Source organism: Arabidopsis lyrata (genome assembly GCF_000004255.2).
Source record: "Arabidopsis lyrata subsp. lyrata unplaced genomic scaffold ARALYscaffold_2, whole genome shotgun sequence".
In the NCBI taxonomy this organism is placed as follows: Eukaryota; Viridiplantae; Streptophyta; class Magnoliopsida; order Brassicales; family Brassicaceae; genus Arabidopsis; species Arabidopsis lyrata.
In genome coordinates, this window is record NW_003302554.1 from 10,659,781 (window position 1) to 10,678,075 (window position 18,295).

Here is an 18,295-nt window from a genome sequence, read left to right on the forward strand (position 1 = left end):
AATTACAATTTTTTACTTTAATTTATTTCAATATAATTTTATTGAGTATTCTCATAAACATATATAAGTGTGCTAAAAAACAAAAAATACTAAGTTGATGCCGGTCAAGGTGTCTTTGTTACTCAACTTATGCGCTTTCCAGTCGTTCATCAACGCCATCTGCTCAGCTACTAGCACATTTTTTTTTTTTTTTGGTAGGAAAGAGGGAGGCTTGCTCCCATTTATTAAAATAAAACTAAAAAACAACTACGAACGGACTCGTCTTGGGCGCGCAGACCCAATCACGTCGTCGCTAAGTAAAGACTCGACAACATCCGGAACAACAATACAAGAATGAAAGCCAATAGGCAAAGAAAAAGCATAGTTCGCTAACCCGTCGGCTAGACGGTTAGCCTCCCTATACACGTGTGAAATACGGACTATCCAGTCCTTCGATAAGAAGCCGTGGCACAAGCGTACCAGGAACGACAACGGGTGTCTCTCGCTCACCCCTGTCTTGAGGAATCCAACTACCAACTCCGAGTCTACATCCAACTCCACTCTCCGTAACTGCTTCTCCCAAGCAATATAGAGCCCGTAGTATACGCCCCACAACTCCGCTAGTGGAGCCGTACACCTTCCTATGTTGAGTGCAAAACCGCCACACCAACTTCCGAATTCGTCCCGCAGCACTCCTCCCGCCGTGGCCAGTCCCGGATTCCCTCGAGATGCACCGTCAGTGTTCAGCTTAAACCACCCGGATGGTGGCGCGCTCCAACCCACCAGAACTTCTATTCTGCTTCCCCGTGGAATAGCCTCCTTGATTTTCAGATTAGCCAATGTCACCTCTTTAGCTTTCTCTTTTACAAATCTTGTTCTATCCCGACACTTCCCCTTGTTCCCAAAGACATTATCACACCTCCACTTCCAAGCCCACCAAACACCCATCGCAAAAACCGTGGACCAAGTACTCTCATATATGTCACCTTCGTCTCCTAAATTCCCGTACACCCATTCAAGAAGTGATTGGTCAAAGAAGTCGCGTCTCCTCCGCTGCGGCACAATCCGCTGCCAAAGGCCAAGCATTGCAGGGCAATCACGGAGAATGTGAATTATTGTTTCATATCCGCCGTTACATACTTGACACACCGCCGTGGTGCCAAGGTGTCTTCTATATCTCTCCGTGTTTGTCATCAATGCTTGATTACCAACTAACCATAAGAAAGTTCTTACTCTCTCCGGCGCCACCACTCTCCAAATCCGGCCATAGAAACCCGCAACATCTGCTTTCGGGCTCTCATTCTTTATTAACATATTAAACGCAGATTTAACTGAGAATTCACCATTCACACTCTCTCCCCATGCCACACGATCCCTAGCTCCAGTGACATTATCCAACACCACGGAGAGAAGCTCCAACCATGTATTCTCCGAGACAAATGGTTTGATCTTCTGCGTGTCCCACCCTCTTCCATCTCTCCATAAATCTTTTACTAGAACGTCCTCAGTCCCCGGAGGTAACAGGCCCAGACTATCATTTACTAACCGCCTGTTTGCCAACCACTTGTCACTCCAAAACCGGATCTGCCTCCCGTCTCCCAGAACCCAACTTAAACCCGGCATCACCACCTCTTTCATCCCCGTGATAACACTCCGCCAAGTCGGCGACCAAGTGTTTTTCTTTACCAGCCAAGTACCATCCCGTAGCTCACCCATTTTATACTTCTTTCTCAACAACTTGGCCCATAAACTCTCATGATCCTGGATTAATCGCCAACTCAGCTTGGCTATAAGCGCTTTATTCATGTCTTGCGCCTTCCTTTTTCCTAGCCCTCCCTCGGATCTTGGAATAGAAACTCGACTCCAAGATATTAAGTGTTGTTTCTTGTGTTCCAAGGTACTGCCCCAAAGGAAAGATTTAGAAACTCGATCCAACTTGGCCAAAATGGACTGCGGTAGACAAATAGTACTCATGGCATGAACCGGGATCGAAGATAACACTGCTCTTGTTAATGTTATACGACCCGCAAGACTTAGGAACCGACCCTTCCAACCCGATAGTCTCGAAGATATTCTCTCCAGTGTCTCTCCGAAAGTATCTTTATTAATCCTTTTTTGTAACACCGGCATTCCCAAATACTTGCCTAAATCTCGTGTAGACTTAATTCCACTCTCCTCACTAATTAGCTTCCCCAAGTCTCTAGATACATTCTTAGAAAAATATATCTTCGACTTCTCCAAACTAACTTTTTGCCCAGACGCCTTGCAAAATGTTTCCAAGATCCTCCTTAATATTCGAATTTGCGAGACAGAAGCTTCCGCAAATAAAATAAGATCATCCGCAAAGCATATATGGGAGAGTTTTGGTCCTCCCTGCGAAATACTAATCGACTTCCACTCCTTCTCGTAGACAGATCTATTGATCATATGGCATAATCTCTCCATACACAACACAAAGAGATATGGAGAGAGCGGATCTCCTTGCCGGAGTCCCCGCATAGGCTGGAAAGAGTCGGTTTTCTCACCGTTCCACAAAAGATTCATAGACGGACCCGAAACACAACGCATTATCCATCTAGTCCACTTCTCCGATAAACCCGCGGCTACCAGTGTGTCCTCCAGAAAGTCCCAGCAAATTCGATCATACGCTTTTTCCAGGTCCAGCTTCAACAACATCCAACCTTTTCGTCCTTTCTTGCGACGCATGGAATGAACCGCTTCTTGGACTACCACAATATTATCCACACTTAACCGTCCTGGAATAAAACTCGCTTGGTACGGTCCAACCAATTTATCCATTACACATTTCAACCGCCCCACCATAGTCTTTGTAATGATTTTGAACAACACATTACAAAGACTAATCGGTCTGAATTGTGTAATCCTCTCTGGTTTAGCTATCTTCGGTATTAGCACTAGCAGTGCATTATTTGTATCTCGCGGTAACACACCCGAATCAAAAAAGTCCAGAACGAATTTAAGCATCGATTCTCCAACCACTTCCCAACAATCTTGGTAGAAAACGGGCTGAAACCCATCCGGACCCGGTGCCTTAAACTTCCCCATAGACTTCACCGCCTTGACGACCTCAGCTCTCCCAAACGGTTTGTTCAACTCCCGGATCTCATGACTAGCTATTCTCGGGAAACCAAGTTGCGGTAGTGACTCCACCACCTGCTCCACATCATCTAGAGAGTATAATCTCTTGTAATAATTAGTGGCCAACTGCTCAAGTTCTGAAGGCTCAGAAACCCATACTCCCTCATCCGATTTCAGCAACTCAATTTTATTTCTCCTTCTCCGTATCACCGTAGAGATATGGAAAAACTTCGTGTTACGTTCCCCTAACGCAACCCATTTCTCCCTAGACTTTTGGAACCAGAGCATTTCTTCTTGTTCTAAGACCACCTCAAACTCCTTAAGTAGCTCATCCTCTCGGGTTAGCAATGCATCTGTCGGGCTATGCTCAAGAAGATCATGTATCACCGTGATCTCGCCCATGAGCTTCTCTTTCCGTAACTGCACATCCCCAAACACCTCCTTATTCCACCTTCGCAGAGTTATTTGTAACTGATCCAAAGCTTCCGGAGTTGAAATATCACTATTCCAAGACGAAGTTAAGAGATCTTTGAAACCGGAGTGACTCAACTACGCAGCCTCAAACCGAAACGGCCTTCTCTTAGGATTCCCTTTCACCTCGGGCTCCAATTGGACGTATAACGGCGCGTGATCCGACGCCAAATAAGGGAGATGTGTTACCACTGCTTCCTGCCACTTCAGCCTTGCTTGCGGGCAACACAATACTCGGTCTAAGCGCTTAGCCACATACCACCTTTCATCCCGTCCCCTTCTCCATGTATATTTACTCCCTCGAAACCCCATATCGATGAGAGACTGACCACTGATCCAGTTTCCAAAAGCTAGAGAATCAGGTGACAATTTTCCATTTCCCCCTGTTCTATCATCTAGTCTTACAATCGTGTTAAAGTCGCCTCCCACCAACAGCGGACCATCAACACTTCCAATTACCTCACTAAGCCGGCTCCACAGTCCACTCCTCCGACTGACCGATGGAGCTGCATAGACAACAATTAGGTGCCATACTTCTTGGTCCCTTGTTATCTTCGCGTGAATAAACTGCTCCGCAGCTTCAACTATCTCCGCCAGACCCGTTTCAGCTCTCCACAGCAGCCATAGTCCCCCACTCTGTCCCGCAGCATCAACACAAAAAGACTGATCAAAGCCCAACCCTTGACATATACGCATTGCTCTCTCACCGCCAGCATGCGTTTCAAACACCGCTAAGATATCAGTCCTGAATTTCTTCAAAATGTATCGAATAGAACATCTAAAATTGGGTTTATTTGCCCCCAGGCAATTCCATAAGATGCAATTCGTCATATCTTCATATAAATAATAAGGAAAAACCGGGGAACCGTGCTATGCCTTCTCGGAGTTCTGTTCATGAGGAACCCCTGTACCCAGCCTCGCGATCTCCATCTGTCCTGAACCGCCACCCATGTTCTGGACTAACAACCGCTCTCCTTCTCTAGGTACTGTCCCCGAGTCTCCATTATCCGTCCGACTACCATTCTCAGCCATGAACACCCCTCCTCATCGACCAAGGCTGCGATTTGCAACTCTGAGTCTCTTCCCCGAGTTTATTAATTCCCTCTCTTCACTCATAGGCCCAAAAATCAATCCTCGTGTGGGCCTATTTTGTTTCATAATTTTGGGCCTATGCCTCTTCTGTTCAACAGGCTTAGATACTCTGGCCCGTTCATCCTGCTTAGGCCCACCCGACACATTCTTTTCAAAACCCCGACCCGCGCCAAATACCACCTCCTTGCCTTGCGCCCCAATATCCGCCCCTTTGCTCTGATTCCCAAAATGCTCATTTTCCTTATTTGCACCCGAAATCAATTCACTCCCACCAATACCGGAAACTACCATATCCTCTACCAGATTTCCAAATCTGTTGGATGTCGCAATATTCCCAGAATCCTTCTCTTTAGTGATATCCCGCAGATTCCGGCCCATCACCGTATTCAAGCTCACCGTCGACCCACCCGTATCCTTCACCGGTCTCCTGCCATTCCGCTTAACCAACATAAAACCCTCATCACCATGTTTCTCGTTGATTGTAGATGGCTTCACTGCCTGTTGGATTACGGGCACCACCACGGAATTCTCCACAACTTTTTTAGGACAAGCATGGACCAAATGCCCATATAGACCACATAGGGAGCATATGTTTGTCAGACCTTCATACGCCACATAGTATCGCTCCCCATTCACCATGACTGTCCCTTTGAGAGGTTTCTGCAAGTTCACTTCCACACACACCCGCGCGAACCTGGCTCTCTCAAAGTTAAGCGTTGTCAAGTCAACTTTGATCGGTTTTCCCAACCCTCGAGCAATCCCCATCAAGATTGATCTATGATAAAAATTGACCGGAATATTGGATAACCGAACCCACACCGGCGTTGTCGTAATCTCATCACGTAACGGATCAAACTCCGGCGTCCAAGCTTGAACCATTAAGTAGCTCCCAAAAACTCTCCACGGACCTCCCGTTAGAGCAGCCAAGTACTCTTCCTCCTCATCAAACCTGACCATAAAGAAGTGACGCGGCAAGTCCATCACGTGCATCGCTCCCTTTGGCTTCCACAGCTCCCTTAATTTCCTACTAACCACCGAAATCGAGATGTTCCTCCCCAACACTTTAACAATCATACATCTCTTCCACAAACCGTTCATAGCCTCCAACATTTCCCTCCCAATCGTTATAACCGGTTCGCCATCATCCCCATTCGGAAACTCCAACTCCATCCGCTCAGCCACAAACTCATCCTTCAACACACTCTCCGGTCTCACCATTCCACCGCCAACATTCCCTACCACCTTCTCCACCCAGGACCGCCGGCCATCTGGTGGATCCTCCGGGGGTCGATCCCTGTCTCCCGTGTCCATCACGATGTCCTCGTGAGCCGCCACCGAAGAAACCCTAGAATCGCCCTCGCTCTCCATCTCCATTTCTCTGAAATTATTCCCTAGCTACTAGCACATTTCGGTAAGTGTTATCTTTTTTCATTAGATACAATTTAAAACTGATGATTCTAATAATGTTTATTTTCTTTAATAGGTACCAAATGATCTTGGTTTCGTCGTTAGAGTGCTTGAGATTGCATCATGCTCGGTCCAGACGGAATGGGCAGAAATGCAACCGCATAAAGCTCAGCATTTTAAAAATTTCTTATAAAAGAAACTCCAATTTATTTTAAAAAATTAGATTTTGGTCAAGAAATTCGATTTTAGTATATTTGGGCCAATAATTTAAAGTTTTAGGATAAATCTATTAAAAATAGGCCCATTAATTTATACAGATGTGGCTCTAGACAGTTACTTCTTAATTTATACACCAATTCACCATTTATATATATTAAGAATTTCACAATTAATGTAGCATGTTTTCGTTTTCCTCATTAGATGGGCCTATTTAAGGATTAAGGAGTAAACTTTTGTGGTATCAAACCCAAGATGTTGAAAGATGCAGACTATGGCTGCAAACCCCAACATTTCAAGAAACGCAAGCACAGAAACGGACAGCCAGATCAAGAAAAGCTGGCTAATAGGTTTGCATTGTCCCGGTTCATGTTTACAGCTTCGAAGAACCGAACAATATCGAATAATAGGACAAAGAAGATCAAGATACTATCCTCAAACACAAGCTGGGTTATTCTTCATCTTTCATCTACCTTAAGGCAACAAGATAAAGTTCAATACTTTAAATTGCAAAGAGCAGGGTTTGATTGAGCTAATTAACATGACCAGATCTGAAACAGCATCCACTTACTGAAACTGTTATTCATATTTTGCTACTACTACTCAAAGTTCTCACTAAATTTTTGTAATCAAACAAGAAGGTTAAACCATCCTCTGTAATAGTTGCAATAGATTAACCCTTTAACAAAAATAACAAAAAACATCGAAAACAAATATAGAACCCAAGATCAAATTATAGTAAACTACAATCTCTTCTCCAATTCATCATATAGAACCCAATATCAAATGGGTAAAACCACACAGAACACACTGTAGTAAAGTGAAGCTTCTCAAAACTAGGAATTAAGTCTTCACCTTTCATTGACCTCAATTCAACAAGATATCAAGTTCAACACTATAAATTGCTTAAAAGCATAGTTTGATTGAACATATGAACATGACCAGAATCTGAAACAGCATCCACTCATCAAGTTCTCACTACAAGTTTTCATAATCAGACCAAAAAAGGTCAAACCTTCCTCTGTTGAGTTGCAATTGAAAGCAAATATGCATATCTCTCACATCTCACTGGCAGATCAAGTAAACTACAATCTCGTCTTAGATTCATCATATAAACACGACCAGATCTGAAACACAAGCTGGTTTTAATCTTGACCCTTTCATCTACCTCAAAACAACAAGATAAAGTTCATCACTTTCAATTTCTAAGAGCAGAGTTTGAGCTTATGAACATGAATAGATACGAAACAGCATCCACTTACTAAAACTGTGATTCATATGTAAGCAAGAAGAGCACTGAAACCAAGATAAACATATCCCTCACATATTCTCATTGGCAAACTAAGTAAAACAACAATCTCTTCTCCAATTCATCATATAGAACTCAAGATCAAATTGATTAAACCACACAGAATAGTGAAGTGAGCTAATTAAAAACTACGAATCAAGATTCATTCCTCAACACAAGACAGATTAAATCTCCACCTCTCATCTATCTCAACTCAACAAGATATAAAGTTCAACACTTTCAATTGCTTAAAAGCAGAGTATGATCAAGTAGTTAATGAACATTGACAAACCAAGTAATACTACAATGTCTTCTTCAATTCATCATATAAAACCAAAAGATCAAATGTTACAAAAACCACCATTGTAGTAGCTAACTTAACAATAAAAACAAGAACAAGAGAGAAAACTCTAACCTTACAAAGCAAAGCTCTTAAGAAAATCAGGATCACGTTTAGCTTTCTCCTGAAACTTCTTAAACCAACGATCCAAAATATCCATAGGAACAACCAATTTACTTCCATCAACACCACAAAAAGACTGCATAAAGTTAAACAAATTCTCTCCAACTTTCATAGCTAATTTCTCAATCCTCCTCTCCGCCACAACATCCAACGACCTCAACGCCGTTATATCCTCAACCGAAACACCGATTTTCGCTGATAAAGAACTCGAATCACCCGCCGTGAGTTGCATCTGAGCAGCACTACCAGGTTCAGGCCATTGAAGAGACAACACAGCTGATGGTCTAGCTAAAGTAACAGCACCACAGAAGACAAAAGCTGATCCTGGAGATTGGAGATAAACAGCTAAAGCTTTATCTGGTGGAAGATTGAAATTGTTTAACAAGAAGATACACATCTCTGAGATTTGATCATATGCTTCACCTGTAAGAAAGATAAAGATTGGATTTTTCGATTAGGGTTTTTGATTTTGGGAATTAGGGTTTTGAAAAGTTTGGTTTTTGGGAGATGGGTACTTACCGACGAAGTGGTTCATGTCCAGAACCCAGTGGAATGTGTCGATTTGAGTGAAGGTTGAGATGTCGAGTGGGAAACTTCGATTGGGGAAGACGACTCCGAACATTGTTGATGTTTAGGGTTTTTTTTTTAGGAATTTTGATTTTTTTATTGTGAGTGAGTGTTTTGAAGTTGTGTTGGTGATGGACTGATGAAGAAGATTGAGAGAATTGAGGATGATTCTAGAAGATTTGAGAAAGAGCTAATGTAGTTTCTGCACGAAGACTTTTTTTTTGTGTGGGTGTGTGAGTGAGTGACCACATAAAAAAAAGATTTGACAATTCTTTTCTAGTAAGAAAAATAAACCAAAAGACTAAATTGTAAGAGAATTTAATTTACCTATAGATGAGAAAAAAAAAGAAGGAAATTTAGCTAAATATATATTGTTTTCTATTTTTATCAAACTAAAATAGTATACCTCCCTTGATTTATTGGTTGGCTAAGGGTTAATTAATGATTTTACACCAAGAGGTCTGATGTTCGAATCCCATATATTGCGATTTATTAACAAATTTGCAGAATAATGGAGTCAAGTGTGTAAGAGATAACAAATTTGCAGATTAATAAAGACAAGTGTGCAGATTAATAAAGACAAGTGTGCAAGAGATCTCTAACTATATACAATTATAGCCGTTCGTCAGGAATCTACGCAGAAAATGAAGTGTCATCATTGAATGTGTCCATCAGACAGAATCGATGCAAACCGAATTACCAATATGGTTTATTTACATGCATATAAGAAATATTTTGTTCATGTAAACGTTTTCAAATTAGAAAATAGGATCATTTGTTGTCTTCTTCTTCATTTTTCTTTAGAATCTTTTGTGCTTAAAACCATTTTGTGAATATATTTGCTAAACTTTAATGAAGTAATAAAAAAAACTTACTTGTACTCATCTTACAAGACTAAGAACAAGAAATGATCTTCTCTCTACTTAAAAAGATTAATGTTATTTACACGTTTTGCATAAAGAGACAAAAGTCACGTGAACCAATGACTTTTCTTATAAGTTCACTCGTTTGAAATTTTGTTTACTTTGCAAAGAAACTTCTCATTTCTTTCTCTCACCATAAGCTTTGCCTTATATAAGGCTCCATAAAATTAAAGGCTTTAATAAAAGAGAATTTATAGTAAATAGCCATGGATTTAAAAAGAATTAAGAAAATAGCCATGAGTTATAGTACTTTGTCTGTTGGATGTCGGAAAGCACGTGTAATTACACACATACCCTTTATAACATGTTTTTTTCTCGAATTACATGTGATAGAATAATATATCTCTTTTTATCATATTATTTTCCGGTTTTACACGTTATTTATAAAGAGCACATGATATTTTTTGAAAAAACACTCTATTCAGTTTAATATCTTTCTCTATCATGTTATTTTATAGTAATACACGTTTTATATTATGATCACATGTGATTTTCTATAAAAAAGATTCTTATTTTCTAGTAATTCACGGTTTTTATTAAGATCACATGTTATTTCTTTGAAGAAAAAACACTCTATTCAGTTTAATATCTTTCGCTATCATGTTATTTTGTAGTAATACACGTTTTTTTATTATGATCACATGTAATTTCTTTAAAAAAACGATTCTTATTTTCTAGTAATTCACGGTTTTTATTAAGATCACATGTTATTTCTTTATAAAAAGATTCTATTCAAGTTTAATTTTTCCGTAACAATGTTTTTTAAAAAAAAAACACTATGTAACAATGTTTTTTCTTAAAAATTCACTACGTTTTTTTAAATAGCATGTATTTTAGTTAAATATAACATGTGAAATTTAGATCTTACGTGTTATTTTGAAAAATATCACGAAACAATGTCGCCTACTGTAGATCTCAAAACAAACGGAGGATGGTTTTGTTATTGGAAAATACTTGGGTTCACGGTTCACCCCTAGGGGTGAACCTCTCTATTCACCTCCTCATTTTTTAACCAATAAAATTATGACATGTGATATTATATTTAAATAAAGTAATAAACTAAATCTAAAATCAGAAAAACAAGGAAACAAAACTTTTACATAAACTAACGTCAATGTTGACGTCTTATTTTGACGTTAAGTACCTTTTTTAATATCATTTATTTTATAGAGAGATATAGATTAAGGTTGGATGTATATCTTTGTATAAAATAAAAAAATATTTGGGTTTATTATTAGAGATGAGTCTTTTTATTTATCTCTTTTTTCTAACCAATTAAAATACTGATATTTTATTTAATTATTTGTAAAATTTAGTCTGCTACCAAAACGCAGTTACATATCAGTTTGGATTTATAAAGAAGAGTTAGGATATATATTTTATGATTAAACGAAGTCAAATATTGGTTTAGGTTTATAAACGCATTTAGATTTTACAATTAAACAAGTTTAAATATTGGTTTAGGTTTATACAAACGGTTAGGATTTAAATTTTATAATTAAACGAGGTTAAATATCGGTTTGGGTTTATAAAGAACGGTTAGGGTTTAGATTTTATAATTAAATGAGGTAAATATCGGTTTGGATTTATAAAGGAGGATTAGGGTTTATATTTTGTAATTAGACGTGATTATATGTCGGTTTGGGTTTATAAAGGATGATTAGGGTTTATATTTTATAATTAGACTTGATTATATGTCGGTTTAGATTTATAAAAGAGGAGTTAGGGTTTAGATTTTATAAATAAATGAGTTTAATTTTTTATTTTAAATGACATATTATGATTGGTTAGAGCATCCTCATTGGTAACTCTCTTAATTTGGAATCCTAAACTAATAAATATTAATATTTTAATATAATTCAATTATCTATTTAAAATTAAATATGTAAAAGAAAATTATACCATTCAAGAGTTGGCATATGTCCATGAAGACTCTTAAAGAAGGATTTATGGGTCCTTAAAGAAGGATTCTTCACCTTCTTTCTCCAAATTTTTAATATTTTATTATTATTTTTGAGAGAAACCCACGTTTAAATCCTCCTGGGATGGTCTTAGAAACTTAAGGTGAATAAAAACCCAAAATTGTTTATAAAATAAATTGTATTAAAAAAAGATGTTTGTAACGTCAACGTTGACGTTAAGTAAATATAGATTTTGTTTCATTTCTTTTTTTTTCCTGACTTTAAATTTATTTGTTTATTTTGTTTAAATATAATATGACATGTCATATTTTTATCGGTTAAAGAAAGAAGAGGTGAATAAAGAGATTCACCCCTAGGGGTGAACCCAAGTTTTATTCTTTGTTATTTCACCTCTTCAGACAAAGTGGGTCCATGCTGTTTTCCGACAGAATTTTTTCTCTCTCTGCTAGTTTCTTAATTTATGTGTCAAATTTGGCTAGTTAGTAATATTACCCTTAATAAAACACCTCTTTTATCAAAAAAAAAAAAAATATAAAAAAAACACATCTCTTTAAATCTGTGATTTTGAACCACTCATGGATGCTTCTTTTTCTTCTTCTTGCATCTGGAGATACAACACTTTCGCGAGCTTCCATGGACCAGATGTCCGCAAAACATTTCTTAGTCATTTGCGATAACAGTTTAACTCCAATGGAATTACAATGTTCAATGATGAAAGGATCGAGAGAAGCCAAACCATCGCCCCTGCTCTCACACAGGCGATTAGAGAATCGAGGATATCCATCGTCGTGCTCTCGAAGAACTATGCTTCATCCAGCTGGTGTCTTGATGAGCTATTGGAGATTTTGAACTGCAAAGAAAACGCAGGACAGATAGTGATGACAATCTTCCACGGAGTAAATCCATCTGATGTGCGCAAACAAACCGGAGAATTTGGGATCGCTTTCAAAGAAACTTGTGCTCGTAAAACAAAGGAGGAGATGATAAAATGGACCCATGCTTTGAACTTTGTGGGCAACATAGCTGGAGTACACGTCCAAGACTGGTTTGTGTTTAATACAGTTTATCTTTCTTCTGATAGAATAGAATTGAAATCATTAAGGGAATGTTTTTTATGAACGGGTATTAGAATTTCTTGTTGAATGAATTATGCATATTGGAGATAGATGTAGGGGTGGGCTTTGCGGTTTTTCGGTTTAGTTTTATGGTTTTACAAAAACTGAAACCATATATAAACCGTATGTGATTCGGTTTGGTTACGGTTTGGTTTTCATGATTTTTCGGTTTTATAAAAATTAAATAAAAATTTGGTTTCGGTTTGGTTCTGATTTTTATAGATTATTCCATGTTTTTACAAAAAAAAATATATAAGTTTGATGCATAAATAAAAGTAAACGTAGTATAAAATATAAAATATCAATAATTATAAATTACTCAAAGATCTATAATTATAAGCCTAATAAAGAAAAAATTTAATGATACTATTATTAATCACAATAAAAACCAGACGATATAACTACACATAATTATCCTTAATTTTAATCAAAAACCAAAAAAACATTCGCTTTTACGGTTTCTGACCAAACGAAATCTAAACCGAAAACATAATAAAAGTAACAAGCAAATGAATTTTCAAGCTAAATCATAACCAAATCAAATCATTTATTTCAGTTTGGTTCGTTTCTTGGGTTACGATATTTTTGCCTACCCCTAAATAAATTTCTAAAACTACATGAAAATTCCATAAAAATACACAAACAAATTATAAATACCTTAAATAAATTTTTTCTTCACTTATCCTTACACATACTTTTAAATTGTATCCATTTAACATCCAAAAGTTGATGGCCGAAAGTAACATGTTATCGATAAAATAGTTGGTGAATAGAGGAATGTTATCTTTATGGAATTTCTTTTCTCATGATTGTTTCTTAGGGACGACGAAGCAAAAATGATCGAGAAGATTGCAACCGATGTCTCAAATAAACTGAATGCTACAGAGTCGAAGGATTTTGATGACATAGTGGGACTTAAAGCTCATTTGACGGAAATTGAGTCTTTGCTATATCTAGACTATGATAAAGTTAAGATGGTTGGAATCTCTGGTCCGGCAGGCATTGGTAAGAGTACCATTGCTAGAGCCTTACATAGCCTACTCTCAAGCAGTTTTCATCATAGTTGTTATATGGAAAACCTTATAGAAAGCAAAGCCAATAGTGCTCTAGAGTATCGTTCGAAATTGAGTTTACAAGAGCAGCTTCTTTCGCAAGTTTTGAACCTAAAGGACATTAGGATACGCCATTTAGGTGCGATACGCGAAAGGCTACACGACCAGAGGGTTCTTATCATTCTTGATGACGTGAAGGAGGCAGAGCAACTAGAGGTTTTGGCTGATATCAAGTGGTTTGGTCCTGGAAGTAGGATCATAGTGATCACTGAAAACAAAGATATTTTGCTGCAACATGGTATATGTGATATATACCATGTGGGTTTTCCATCACAAGAAGATGCTCTAAAGATCTTTTGTCTATATGCTTTTAGACAAACCTCTCCACCTGATGGATATATGAAACTTCATGAATGTGAAATGGTTGTAAAATATTGTGGCAGTCTTCCATTGAATCTACATGTTTTGGGGACGGCGTTTCGGGGAAGGAGTGATGATGAATGCAATCTTGGTGTAATAGGATTTATCTATCTTAGTTTATCTGAGAAAAGCCAAGCTCTATTTGACTACTTAATTCGATGCTCTGCTCTAGAAAATGGCAGGGAAACTGATGAGCCTCCTAGTGGTGATCTAACTAAGATTCTAGCAGATCTTGGCGAGGAAATTGGTGATGATCTAGATATTGAACTGGTAAGTCTTCTTATTTGAGCGGTCTTGAGTTTTACCATCTTTTTTTGATGTTGTTTTAAGCAAATATCTGACCACTAACAAGTTATGTTTTGGAATATTTGTTAGGGTCAAATATATGAACTTGCCTACCATGCGTCGCAAACCGCAACAAGAATCTTGGGATAGGATGAATCCCTTTTTTTTTTTACTTTGAATCCTTTTTTTTATTCATTTAAATTGTAATATGGCGTCACTTACTGTATATAGTAGAAGTTTGAAATATGTATTTTTTGAAAAAAAAATATTTATGAAACTTTTATGGGATTTGTTTTTTTAAAAAAATTTCGAAACTAAATAAAGACTCTAGTAGGATAGACTCTAAAATTTGTTATCAACATTGTTTTTTCAATTTTCATAAAAGAAGGAAGAGTATTTTCATTGATTTATAGTCTTGACATTTTTAAATGTGCTTTTTCATACACCGTTCTATATTCTTTTCGTTGTTTTATGAACAAAAACATATATGTAAAGAGACTATAATTTAGAACTTGTCCATCTATACTATTAATTGAGAAGCATTAAATAATAAATAACCTTATAAAGGGTAAAGAATTACAAAGAATGCCATTAGTATTTTAATAACTGAAGAACAATTTGAAACGAAATTAAAAGGACAAAATAGTCAAGGCAACTTAACAAAAAAAAAAAAAGGACGCGGATCTATGACCCGATTTGGGGAGTACTCGGATCTTCTGAATTTTAGGAGCATCGACTGCAGACCCGCATATCCGGTTCAACAACTTTTATCACCGAAACCTGCAAAAGAGAGCAGCAAATCAGAACCATGTATATATTATCGATTTTTAGTAACTAACATAACTATTGAATATTGAATATAAGATACAATATTCCAAATCAAAACATAACAATTAATGATTTTTCCAAAACAAACTTTCCCTATATATCATAACCGGATTATTAGGAGCATATTCCTATAATCAGGATTTAGGAGCATATTCCTATAATCAAAATTGTTAATTACATTTTTTAAAGATTTTAATAGAGTTGTTCTTATCAAACCTAAACAGTAACAATGCATAACCGATTTCTTTAGCTTATAAATAGAGAATCCGAGCTCATCCTTCTAAAACCACATACAAAACTCCAAATCTATATACCTTTATAACTTTAGATCTTCCGTTTTTATTATTGTTATTGTTGTCGTTGAGTTTTTAACTCCGACCCTTTTATCTGTATCTTCCTCCTCTATTGGAGTTTCTTCCTCCTCTAATGGAGTGTAAACCTATTATCTAATAGATGATTAAGTTCTTCCTAGATAAAGCATTAGAAGATGGTAGACAAAGTAATCGTTTAATTTTCATAAGAACCTTGAAGGAACATATGGAAATTGAAAAACCTTATCGACGATGGTGATAGTTATGTAAGGACCTTTGCTTCTTTCCATAGTCACGAAATAAATTAAACCAAACTTTTTTTTGGATTCTCACCAATCCAAGAGACTGATGCTGAACACATCATTTGCTTGCAAAAGCCAAAGTCAAAGTCACAATTCACAAATTTAGAGCTGATTGTGTTCTTCATTGATAGAATTTTCACATAGACTTAACAAAAGACTAAAAAAATAATAAACAAAAACAAAATCATTCATTCTAAATATCAAAAACTTTAACCAACCTATTTCCTAAATTTAATCTGCAAAATAAGAATTCAGAGATGACGTGTCCCAAAACTTGATGAAAAAAAAGAACTAAAAATTCCTTACCTCTGAGATAGAACCTCACATCAACACACATAGAAATTGACAAATCAATCAAGACCTACGATCATAAAATCCACGTTTTGAAAATAGAAACGTTAGTCTACCAAAGAAAAAGAGGAGAATATAAATTGCAGAGAACTTTGATTAAGAACTAGAACTTTTTAATTTAACAGAGACATAGAACTTGATAGTGCATAAGAACGACACGAGGATCTTTGGGATGAATCTGACTTAAGCACTTTCTCAAAAAATTTGTTCGCCACCATAAAGAAGTAAGAGGAAAAGAAATCATATGATAGTTATTAGAAATATAAGACAAGGAGTTTTTCATAGGATCCAAAAGCTGTAATCAATATATTTTCTTAACCTAATCTTCATCTAACAGATAAATATGGAAATATATGCACTGAAAGAACCTCATCGGCGAAGGTGATAACAAGCTAAGGATATATGCTTCAAGCGTTGAGTATCGCGAGTCTAATATGCTAGCAAATAGCAATCAAAGCAGCTTTTGATAAATCGATTTTTTTCAAAAACGTTGAAATAAATTTGAAAATTGTGAATCCAGATTGTTAATAATCTGAAATTTGATGAAATAAAAAGGAAGAATAACGCATCACTTACCTCATGATACAGTCCCAAATCAACACATGGATTCGATTATCGGTTAGTCTCTTGAACTCCTTCAAAACAACTTTCGCACTTTCCTTTTCCTTTCTTTTTTTTCTTTTGTCGGCTCAGTTTGTTTTTCTCCCTATTATCCCATATTTATTGTCTTTATTTGTTAACAATGTTTGAATTATAATGGGCATCTCAATAATCTACATTTGGAGACACACAAAAAAAAAGCTTAGAGTACACTATTTAACTAATGAAAGCAGCTGCTAAAAGGAAAATATATCAAAATTAGAATAATCATTTATTAAAAATTATTTTACAAACAAATTAGTATTAGCAGGATATTGTATTCAAAAATTAGAAAAATATAATATAACATATAAATAAATTATATTTTCGCAAGAAAACTTTGAGAAAAACCTTTTCCTTTCCGTCGTGTTTTTTGTAGGGAATGCATTTTCATTTGCAGCGGAAACTTGAGAACGGGTACGCTAGACGGGCCCAAACCAAGTTGGGGTCAAAGCAATTTTTATTTACTTATAAGTTTATAAGATTTGGGGCCTATTTATGTAATAGAAAAAAATTATTGGGGCATAAATTTGTGACTAATGGGATAAAAAATATTGGAGGCCCGAAACATATGTTTCACTAGAATGTGCTTAAGTCCGACCCTGCGGGTACAAGACGAAACTTAATGAGACGGGTTAAAACACAACGGATGAAACAGATGAAACGGATACAAGATGGGATCAAACGGGTCGAGACGAAATGAAACGGGAACTATGCTACTTATATTTTTTGAATAATTTTAAAAATCTATAGCTATACTATTAACTTGGAATCATTGGAAAGAATATAACCTTAGTAAGTGTAGAATATTACATAGAATGTCATTGGTAATTTTGAATTTGAAAAAGGAATAAAATTTATAAAAAGTATTTGTGTCTATTTGTTGCTTAAAAACCAGTGGATCTTAGGTTGATCCGTTGTTATCGGGTAAGATAAACACATGGTTGTTTATAAAAAAATTTCAATTAAATCAACAAATTATAACTACCCAATATTTATGGAAATTGTTTAAAGTAGTTTTTCATAAAAATCAGGCTATTAATGTCGAAATTGTATAAATGTTATTTAATTTGGTGAATCTCAATATCCCACGGGTTTGGGTTGTTTGCGGGCTTTTGAAAAAATTTATATACTATTTAAATCTTAAAATATATTTTAATATATATATATATATATAATAATTTCAGTTTTTGTGGAATTATATTTTTATTTATGTTTAAAATTATTTACTATTTATATTAATTTATTGTTAGCTTTAAATATTTTATATAAATTCTTAAAATTGATTTATTGAAATGCCAGTTACCTACGGGTTTTGAGAATTCAAGCGGGACGGATGCACATATTACTCCCGTGGATTTCACGGGTCGAGTTTTACTGTGCAGACCTATCGGGACGGGTTTGACGTACTTGATAATTTAAATCATCCGTTTTGGGAAGTTTAATCTTTTTGGCGGTTGTTTACTGGTTTGATAGTTCACATTCGATTCAAATCCGTCGACATATCGATCTAAATTTTATTGTGAAATAAATTATTATCTCAAATATTCACAAATTGAATAATA

The 18,295-nt window shown here is 36.3% G+C and overlaps 2 protein-coding genes and 1 long non-coding RNA gene across 5 annotated transcripts; 1 reads left to right on the forward strand and 2 right to left on the reverse strand.

The window, feature by feature from the left end:
- Window positions 1-7,101: 7,101 nt before the first annotated feature.
- On the reverse strand, window positions 7,102-8,794 carry LOC9323070 (protein Hikeshi). 2 transcript variants are annotated; one of them, XM_021035843.1, is made up of 3 exons: window positions 8,535-8,794; window positions 7,968-8,438; window positions 7,102-7,428 (listed from the first exon to the last, which is right to left on the reverse strand). In XM_021035843.1, exons 1-2 carry the CDS (start codon window positions 8,635-8,637, stop codon window positions 7,969-7,971), a joined length of 573 nt encoding a protein of 190 aa, XP_020891502.1. In that variant the 5' UTR covers window positions 8,638-8,794; the 3' UTR covers window positions 7,102-7,428; window position 7,968. The 2 variants fall into 2 exon arrangements, with proteins under 2 accessions (XP_020891502.1, XP_020891503.1); XM_021035844.1 differs by having other exon boundaries at window positions 7,102-7,432.
- A 3,150-nt stretch (window positions 8,795-11,944) lies between these two features.
- On the forward strand, window positions 11,945-14,587 carry LOC9324544 (disease resistance protein RML1A). Its single transcript, XM_021035842.1, has 3 exons — window positions 11,945-12,472; window positions 13,363-14,284; window positions 14,390-14,587. The coding sequence occupies exons 1-3, from the start codon at window positions 12,129-12,131 to the stop codon at window positions 14,447-14,449; spliced, it is 1,326 nt and encodes a 441-aa protein (XP_020891501.1). The 5' UTR covers window positions 11,945-12,128; the 3' UTR covers window positions 14,450-14,587.
- Window positions 14,588-14,844: 257 nt separating this feature from the next.
- Window positions 14,845-16,748, reverse strand: LOC110231061. Of its 2 annotated transcripts, none has more exons than XR_002334147.1 (3): window positions 16,668-16,748; window positions 15,442-16,101; window positions 14,845-15,079 (listed from the first exon to the last, which is right to left on the reverse strand). It is a non-coding gene; the product is annotated as an uncharacterized LOC110231061 (long non-coding RNA). The 2 variants fall into 2 exon arrangements; XR_002334148.1 differs by having other exon boundaries at window positions 15,681-16,101; window positions 16,668-16,746.
- Between the last annotated feature and the right edge of the window lie 1,547 nt (window positions 16,749-18,295).

Coding starts and splice junctions, on each gene's coding strand:
- LOC9323070 (XM_021035843.1), bottom strand. CDS start 8,637: ATGTTCGGAGTCGTCTTCCCCAATCGAAGTTTCCCACTCGACATCTCA. Junction 8,439..8,534: donor GGACATGAACCACTTCGTCG/GTAAGTACCCAT, acceptor TCTTTCTTACAG/GTGAAGCATATGATCAAATC.
- LOC9324544 (XM_021035842.1), top strand. CDS start 12,129: ATGTTCAATGATGAAAGGATCGAGAGAAGCCAAACCATCGCCCCTGCT. Junction 12,473..13,362: donor GGAGTACACGTCCAAGACTG/GTTTGTGTTTAA, acceptor ATTGTTTCTTAG/GGACGACGAAGCAAAAATGA. Junction 14,285..14,389: donor ATGATCTAGATATTGAACTG/GTAAGTCTTCTT, acceptor AATATTTGTTAG/GGTCAAATATATGAACTTGC.